Genomic DNA, 9577 nt, shown 5'->3' on the forward strand with positions numbered 1-9577 from the left:
TAAGTTATTCATTAAGGATTTTGGGCACATATTCAAATAACGTCATTTCTCTTTTTCTTAGAACGGGATTGAATTTTGATCTCTTTAAGACTTGGTTGGTAGTTCAAGTCAAGATCAAGCGCCACAGTTCCACCCGCGCCATCAAAAACTGTTGGGTGAAGAAATCTGAATTAATTGTTGAAGGTTTTGAAAATACCATTATTTTGTTCACTGCGCGCCCGTGCGTAATTTGGGTTGCTTTCGCCATGAAATGCCTTGCATTTATATTAATTCACCTGTAACCTTCCAGTATCAAAATTAAAATGTTTAACAAATGAATTCATTTTTTCATTGTGATTAATCGTTGTCCTCATTAGAATAAGACAACCCACAAATCAAAATGAATGAACAGATATACCTCTTTATTCATTGATTCATGCTTCATAAAGACTATGCTAATATGTCTCGACAATATGACACCTCGACTTGAACTTAATTCCATTTTATCAGACTTTATCAGACTCATTTTAAGACTAACACTGTGACTTGACATCCCACAAATGGAACCACAATGTGGACTTCAGATATATAAGACAATACATTTTGCATTACTTTGAAGATTCGTTGTATATGCTTCCAGCTAGGGGCAGTCTGTTTTGAAGAGAGTTCATTGGCTTAAGGAGAGTTCATTTTAGCAAACAAAGAAGAACAACACTGATTCAGTGACTAAACAGGAGATCATTGCTGACCCAATCATGAAGAAGGAGATCCTCACATAGCTAAGACACAGTTATAAGTGCACTGCACAAACAAGGTCAGATCTACATTGAACCAAATATGTTACTTGTAAGGATACATCTACAGTAGTAGCACTAATGTGGGGTCAAAGCACACAGGTTAGTTGTTTATTGAACGGGCAGAGCAACTTTTTGAAAAAAAATTGATTTATTCATTCATGTCCAATTGAAAAATTATTTTATGAATTGAATCACTTCAAATAATGTCATACAGAAGCATGTGAAACAGTCCATTTTTATTTTTTACCTATGACTAATAGCAGTGCAATAATTCCTTGGTTTCAAGCCCAGATAACTAAGAACATGTCCTCACCCCATTTCAAATCCTCTTGTCTGCTAGGGTTGAATATGTAGCTTACAGTTCTAAGGAGATTGGGTTCATTCTGAAGCCAGTCACTGCATAACCTTAGTGGCTCTCTCTCTTTCAAACATTTGACATCATAATCTCTGACTTGCTGACTGGCACAGAAGAGGCAGGATGTGCTCTCTATGTCTCTATTTCAAGTCCCAGGTGGATTGTTCCACTCTCAGGAGCTCGGAATATGATGATGCTCTTCTGATGAAAGACAGAGCTGCTTTGAAAACCAGAGGGTGACCTTGTTAGAATCAGGGTTAGAGTCCCTGATGCCAGGAAAAGAAAGCTCTGGCATTTTATAGTTCTCAAATATAATGTCTTAAAATGTGTTAGACGTTGACCCTTCTTGGTCTTTTGTCAGAGAAAGTTGTCAATGATATCAGTGGATTATCACAGTGCTGGGTGTTGCTGTCGTCACTGCTGCTGTACTATTGATGGAACTCTCTGCTGATGCATTGTGCTGACCTTCCCTCTTCTCCCCCTCTAATATGCAGCACTCAGGGCTGTCTCCTTGCCAGCCCCCTCTTCCCCTCCCTTTTCTCTCTCTTATTCTCTCTTTCTCCTGCTGTCTCTCTTTCTGTTTTTCTCTCTTTCTTTGCCCTCTCTATCTTGCTCTCTCTCTCTTTGTCTGTCTGTCCAAACCACTCCCTCCTCCCCCCCACACACACCCCCTAGGCACCACCCACCCCAGTGAACTCATTGACCAGCTAAAGGCTTGTTTTCACTCCCAGGGCTTCCAGGGGAAAAGGAAGGGCTGACAGCATCCTCTGTCTGGCCCAACCTCCCAAACATGCCCATGTCAGGCCAGAGGTGAGGACAATGGAGTAGCATACTAATCAATGTGAAGAGAGGAGAGAGATTCAGCACTGAAAGTTCCTGAAAGAGAGCTATTTCACAAACAGCGTCAAAGGCATTCACCACTGTGTGTACAAAAGTGTATTAATGGACAAAGTGGAGAGGTGTGTAGAGAGCAGAACTGGTACCCAGGAAGGAGGGGACTTTAGGCCAGAAATGTGTCTGGGTACACAGAGGAGTTCACCCGAGGACGCGTATAGACAGTCCAGTTCTATCAAGACTTCATATTCTTCATCCCACTGATTACATTCATTTCTCTCACTCTGATTAGTTGGAGTTATGAAGCCACAATATCTGTTGTATAAAAATATAAAACAAGGTTAAATATTGCATACAAGAGAGGAAGTGAATTATTTGAGGTTTTAGTCCACCCCTTTTTGAACAATGTTTATGGTTTTCTGTTAAATTGAAGAGTGCATTATTGATGTCTTTTTAAGGTGTTTTGCAGGGACATATCCTATTGGTCAACAAGGAAAAAGTTACGTGTGTCATAGCTCAGGCGGAAAAGGGAATGTCTCTTTTGATACTGCACGTTGCCATGGCAACATGTAGGGGTAAGCGTGTTTTAGTGAAAAAGGAAACACATTTCCACAATGGTGACTGTTGGTGATGACATTCCTAATTCAAATACAGTTCTATGATAGTTTAACTGTGTGTGTCTGATTGATGAACTCACCAGATTCTAGGAAAATGCTGAGTTAGCCAAGTGTCCGAAGGCTTTTCTATCCTTCTAGCACTGTAACAAGCTCCAGAAAATAAAAGGTTATTATCACTATCTTTTTAAACCCTTTCAAAGTGGTTTAGTGTGTAGACATAAACATTTGTATGAGTACATAACACGTTTAAACTTTCCAAAGACAAATGGACACATGTATGGAGGTAGTAAACAATGCCATTACACCACATTTTACAACCCTGGCTTCATCAATTCCCATAGTGACGATGAATTACAAAAAAACAACCCATGCTTGGAAAGCCATTTCAGAATAATTTAATCCTTATTATCATCATCATCATCATCATCATCATAGTAATTATTCAAGAGCAGAGCAGTGGGGATGCATGTGTGAATCATATATGAGAACTCTGACAGAGCAGCTTACTCCCCACACTGGGAGGAAGAGAGGGTTATTCGGGGGTAACAATCTACTGCTTGCTGCCTGGTTGGCGGAGGATAGTGGGCGTGGTGCTCCTTTGCCCGCTCCCTGGCACCGACCATGTCAAGGAGAAAGGGGTTTGCCAGGCCTCAATTATGGGGGAGTCATCCAGGACACACTGAAACAATTACAGCCCCATATAAATCAATATGCTGCTAGTTTAAAAGAACAGTGATCTGCTCCCAACACTATCTGAGTAGGGTCTGACTCAGGTCAACTTTGATTCTCTAACATGATAGCTTTTTTGATGAAAGTGGGGGACAACTTTGTGCTGCTGTTTCTGAGCAATGTTGAGTTGGCATGAGTTGGGCTTTTAGAGTTGTTTATGATCAATTTATTAAAAAAACGGAAACATTCAGGGATCAGGTTAAAGTGAATGGACTGGCCTTTGGATTGAGAAAAATACGATTTCTTTTAGTTCATAAAGAGGTCATCGTTAAAACCAGCAGATTTTGGTTCCCTCGCCTCAGTTTAGTCTTTAGAATGGTATTGATATTTAGTCTCCAGATATGTATGGTCCTTTGCATTTTGTAATTTTGTGGGTTGCCTTTCCCCCCAACAAACAGAACATAACATAACCGATTGATTGATTGAGTCCCTTGCTTGAGTATTTTTTCCCCATTTGATTTAACTTGTGCACAATTAATGGTAACACATTCACATTCTTTAGAATCTGAGAAACTCATTTAGATAGTCTACGCAGCCTATCAGTATCATGTACATTATTTGGAACTCATTGTGTATCTACTAACAACAACGCCATGATAAAACCTTCTGAAAGAGTGGTACGAAACGCCCTCATGCAGGCTCTTTCGGAACAGCAGTCTCATCCTTCTCAACCTTACGAAATATTTGACCACTTCTACTCTACTGCCACCTTGTGTTTAGTTTGAGAAATTCATCAAATGCGAATGCGAAAAAATAACAGAGCACCTCATTGGTTCGTGAACCCGGAAAAAGAGAGAGTCTGTGTATGACGTGTACATTTGGTCACAGTGTGGTCACATGAAACATATCCCTTTGGAAAGCTATTCTTTTTGATCTAGAAGCTATATACACAAGTTGTTTTTACATTTAAAACATCTAGCCAGTTGACTGACTGAGATTAAACATGGACGAAGACGGACTACCTATTGTGGGATCTGGAATCGATTTGACCAAGGTTAGTCCTTGCAAATTAATAAACTAAAGCTAAGTCACAAATAAGGTTTGCACGATTTGCAACTCAGGGTAACTACAATGCACGGAGTTTCCATGTACAGAATCGCTCCATAAGCGAAACTCCTGCCGCGGTAGTTACCCTATGTTTTAAATTTAAATAGCCTACCTTAAACGGTTGAAGTTCAGTCCATTATAGGCTAACGGTAATCATAAACGAGGCCACATATCTTGCTTATATAACATGTTGTCTCTTTCTTACTAAATGTGTTTGACTGAATACTTACCCAGCATACATTATATTCCATCCAGGTCCCAGCAATTCAGCAGAGGAGAGTCGTTGCCTATCTCAACCAGTTTATTGTCCACACAGTCCGATTCCTCAATCGCTTTTCGGTTGTTTGTGAAGAGGTAGGCCTATGTGCACTCTGCTCAGCATGTTCTCCGTGGCCTCTTTCAGTTTTCTTGGACATTAGCCTACTGAGAGATACAATGTTCCTCTCCTTTCTGTACAGAAACTTGCCAACATATCACTTCGGATACAGCAGATCGAAACAACCCTCAGTATTTTGGAAGCAAAGGTGGGTCACCCAGCCTGAAGAAAAATATTCATTTCATAGGGTTTGTGATGACAAGTTATGGAGGCTTGTGTACTAACAGAAGTGTATTATATCGGTAAACGTAGCTATCCTCTATCCCTGGTTTGGAAGATGTCAGAGTGGATGGGGTTGGTCAACAGCAAACGACAGAGGCCAATGGTCTAGTACCTGTTCTAAATGAAGTTCAGATACCTTCATCTCTACCGGTAGTACCAGCAGAGGTATTTGTTTTTTCAGTTACACATTCCGTTACACAAAACCTCTCTCATCGGTATGTAAGATGAATGTCCTGTGTCCCAGACATCTCAGATTGTCCCCGAACCTGCTCAGGAACAGAAAGGTGAATTGGCAGAGAATGTAGTCACTGTGGCCAAGGACGAACGGTATGCCCGTTATCTGAAAATGGTACAAGTGGTAAGTCTTGGAGAACCTACTCAATCTGAATCGAAAATTATTTCACGTAAAAAAATAAAAAGATAACGAAACATTCTTTGACAGGGTGTCCCAGTTATGGCAATAAAGAACAAGATGGTTTTGGAAGGACTGGATCCCAACCTTCTCGAGTGAGTCGACTCAGTCCACTGTTGTTAAAAACATATGTACTTTTGTACTTAAATTGGTTGGAATGTGATATTTAAAGGCAGACCTTTTTTGGACCCTTTTCACTTTTCTGTCCTTCCTTATCATTGCAGCACACCAGATGCACCTGTGCCTGACAGTGGTAAGAAAAACACAACGGAGGCAGATGATGATAGCTCTGGCAGCGAATCATCTTTCAGCGACTGATCTCTCCATATCGCCATGACACTCCTCTATGGACCGCCCCTCCCTGGTCATTAATGATCCAGGACTTTGCACTGTGCTGTGCATGCATGGCAGGATGTCTGTGTTCCTAACTGGAAGGACTGCAGAAAGGAATGTCCAGTCCCATCAGAGTTTCATGACTGAATCATTTGAAGGAAAGTTTGAGACGCACAAAAAAGCAGATTATTAAGTAGCTGCATCAGCAAAGAGTGAGTGAGTGAGATTTTCAAATGATAAAGTTCCAATGTTCAGGTATCTGGGTAGTGGAGTTTTTATCGACAGGAATCTTATAGTGAGACAAAACAGAATCACATAGTTATCATTTAGCATTTTTCTTTAATATGCATTGGGCAAATGTGCCTGCTTATAAAAACATTCCAATCCCTATACAATAAGTTGTTTAACAGCCACATACATTGATTGTTTTGTATTGTGTCTGTACTGAATGTTTTTGTGTGTTTGTGTAAGAGAGAATCAAGCCTGTGTTAATATTTTGAAAATGGTACTGTCTTACACTACCACTGCTACTGTATGAGGAATTTCATGTTAAACAGTAGGCGACTAATGTTATCCAGTGAGACACTGAAATGTATAACTTATTGTGTCTTGGCTGTCAAGAATACTTTAACATGGTTGCACTGTTGGGTAAATGTATCAAACTATACACCACTATTTGCAAAGTGAATCAATGATATTGTAAAGGTTACATAAACATATTTAATTGAAATAATGATCTAACCTTGTGTGACCAGATATGCTTAGCAAGCCTTGGATCTTTAGTTACATTGGCAGACCTGATATGTGGTCAAGTGTCAAGACAAAAAATAATGTAATGTAAATGAAAGCATCAGCAAATGTGTATGGATGGCCACAGCTGAATGGGTTTGATATGATTATGAGTGTCTTAAGGCAGTCAGAAAAACTGGAAAGCACTTTGTTTACAAATGTAGGCCCATTGACATTACTGTATTAAGCAATGTTTGAAATAAATATTAACACATTTTAGACTGGAGTGCATTTAATTTTTTCATTTTATACGTAAACTCATAACTTCAAGTTTCAGCAAGTACTGTAGCACCAAATTAGGAAATACAATGATGTCCATTTTCTTTTCAATTTTATTATTGGCTGTAGCTGAACAGTACAGTGTGGTCAGTGTTCACAAGTCCACTTGATCTTGTGATTACCTTCCACAAAACTGACCTACCCTTACTTGCCACATTGATCATGTGTTTGCCTTATCATTAACTTGGCTGTAAGTAAGAGGAAGTGGGCTGTGTCAGACAGCTTGAAGTTCTACTTTACTACAAACAATAAAATATCATTTCGATCACTAAGCGGTTCATGTATCACAGTAAGAGTAAGCTCTGGTCAGTTTTGATTGCTGACCATGCCTTAGCGCATCAGGAATTGTCAGTCATACAGTATTACAGTAATGTGCCAATCTCAGAATGTTTATCAGTTTCAAGGCAATATGCACATGGATTCATGGATTAGTAAAATACATTTTGTAATAAAATACAGTAACTTTTGATTAAAATGTGATGTGAAAAAGTTGTCAGTTCAAATGATTAATATGAATATTCCACAAACTCTGTCCTAATTTTTAATGTAAACATCTGCAAGAAAAAAAGAGAAAAAGTGAAAATGATATTACACGATCCAATTTTAATACCCAATATTCCTATCATTATGACAAAGCAATCGTTGAAACTCACTTTGAAATCCTGAATGTATGTGAAGAAGAAGAAGACAAAACTGAAGGCCACAATCCACTCACACACCGCACTCACAAGATGGAAAACAAAGTCCTGGAATGATATAGACAAAGAGACAAAGGGTAATGGTAACAGACTCCTTAGAGACTATCTTAAAGGACTGAATAAATATGTGTTAATACTACACCTTGTCCCCTGTGTTTCTGTGCAGACTGGTTTGTGTCACAAAACCAGCGCAAATTATTGCTGGATGACAGTTAAGAACATAAAGTAGACCTATGTAATGTAATTTTAAAAATCATGTTTGATTATTTATTGTTATACATAAATAATGTCATTATTTATTATTATTTCCAAGGATACTGGGGAAAGCCGCCAGGAATGCAATGGTGGCAATAGCCACACGTGTGTAGAACAGGGTTGTGGAGCATCCAAAGGGGTGAGCACAATATGAAATAACAGACTGTAGTATGGTGTAAACCACACCACACACAAAGAATAGCAGAGCTCCTGCATCATGAACTGCCGTTACCGTGGTTTCCTGAAAAGACAAATCACACAATAGAGGGGTCATTCACAAGCTGCTAACATCATTCAGATTTTTATAGTTAAAAATTGAGAAATCATTTATTCTTTCAAGCAAAATCCTTCCTCAATGAAACTTGCCTGAAAAGTGGCAACACAACTCATCCCCAGACAAGACAGCATTCCTATCCAGAAAGCAGTCTTATTCAGACATGGGGGCACAACATCTTCCCTCTCACTTAGTTTCTCCACAAACTTGTACCTGGCATACATGGTGACCATACCTGTAGGTCATTTAGCATGGTGCATTAAGTCTCAAATACACATTATGTGGTTCATATTTTATGTTCAGAACAGCTTGCATGGATTTTTTATATATGTAAATTATAAGTATTCTTACAATTTAACTGGTTTTAACATCTGATGCTAACTATAGTAACATGTCACACCCCTCTCATGATTAACTGTACGTTTCTGCTTTCAGTTTCTGGAAAAGGGGAAGAGTGACAAGCGTTTTGCCATGGGAAACCCAAAATTGAATTGGCCTGCAATGACCTTCCATCACATTTTCCTTTTCTCTTTCTTTCTTTTCACCTGTAAATGAAGTGATTGCTGTCATCAAGCCAAAAATGCAGCTCTCCGGTGGGTTGGCTCCAGTGTCACTTTTAGAGGGAAAATGTCAAGTGTTAGCGGTGGGTTACATCATTAATTGCAATTCGTTGTATTTTGTCAAATACATTTTTAAGGCACGGGCATTATCTTAAGGCGTAGAGTAAACATTGGCCCTTTTGAAAGAATTTGAGACAGAGGCCATGTAAGGACACGGTTGTAGTTGTAGGCTGCAGCTCCCTGCCTGGAATCCTATTACAAATACTACAGAAAACGAAACTGATTCAAAGGAACGTATAGTGTGTTTTCCGTTCATTTGTAAAACCTAAAAAAGTCAGTTATATATATCCGAAATGCAATTGTTGATATAAAAAATTCGAGTTGATTTCAACAATTCATTGGTCAAATGATAAAACGGATTGCCATACAGTTAACTCATTTAGTCATTTGACCCTCTTATCCAGAACTCAAAATTAAACCAATTCTGCCTTCTCTTAGAGCAAGAATTCACAATTTTCAGAATTACAAAGTTGGCTATAAACGACGACATTACAGAATAGGCTATTATCGCATATTGAAAAGGATAAACCAGGAAAAATAGTTTTTGTCTACTTACCTAATGTATGGAAATATAACATCAATATCTCGTTTAAACAATGCTATTACATATGAAACGATAAAAGTGCTTGAGGACGAAATGACCAAAAATGATGGCCAAAAGCACATTCCTTCCATAAACCAAAGCATGTCGATACATTCAGAAAAGTTAGATTACAGCTGGAAACTCGCGAAGATTAAGTGGTATTATTAAGCAACACCTACAAAGTTATTCAGTGTTTTTGTTTTTGACCATTTCAATTGTTTAGCGACATCTCTTACAGAAACAATATATATGCACACGTTTGTGTACAAGCAAGAATAAGCTACTTCCTTTCAATTGTAACATCTTCCTCAATCTTAATTTTGTGTCTGTCATTCATTTCATGCTCTCTCTCTCTCTCTCTCTCTCTCTCTCTCTCTC

The 9577-nt window shown here is 38.8% G+C and overlaps 2 protein-coding genes across 3 annotated transcripts; one reads left to right on the forward strand and one right to left on the reverse strand.

Moving 5' to 3' along the window:
• Nucleotides 1–4112: 4112 nt before the first annotated feature.
• washc3 (WASH complex subunit 3) lies at nt 4113–6669 on the forward strand. Its single transcript, XM_047023143.1, has 7 exons — nt 4113–4305; nt 4614–4712; nt 4817–4882; nt 4987–5121; nt 5201–5314; nt 5399–5463; nt 5593–6669. The coding sequence occupies exons 1-7, from the start codon at nt 4255–4257 to the stop codon at nt 5684–5686; spliced, it is 624 nt and encodes a 207-aa protein (XP_046879099.1). The 5' UTR covers nt 4113–4254; the 3' UTR covers nt 5687–6669.
• A 21-nt stretch (nt 6670–6690) lies between these two features.
• Nucleotides 6691–9568, reverse strand: dram1 (DNA-damage regulated autophagy modulator 1). Of its 2 annotated transcripts, none has more exons than XM_047023142.1 (7): nt 9173–9557; nt 8542–8609; nt 8089–8132; nt 7786–7963; nt 7610–7668; nt 7423–7515; nt 6691–7323 (listed from the first exon to the last, which is right to left on the reverse strand). In XM_047023142.1, exons 1-7 carry the CDS (start codon nt 9301–9303, stop codon nt 7276–7278), a joined length of 621 nt encoding a protein of 206 aa, XP_046879098.1. In that variant the 5' UTR covers nt 9304–9557; the 3' UTR covers nt 6691–7275. The 2 variants fall into 2 exon arrangements, with proteins under 2 accessions (XP_046879098.1, XP_046879097.1); XM_047023141.1 differs by having other exon boundaries at nt 6693–7323; nt 8089–8231; nt 9173–9568.
• Nucleotides 9569–9577: the final 9 nt, after the last annotated feature.

Source organism: Hypomesus transpacificus, chromosome 7 (genome assembly GCF_021917145.1).
Source record: "Hypomesus transpacificus isolate Combined female chromosome 7, fHypTra1, whole genome shotgun sequence".
Classification (NCBI taxonomy): Eukaryota; Metazoa; Chordata; class Actinopteri; order Osmeriformes; family Osmeridae; genus Hypomesus; species Hypomesus transpacificus.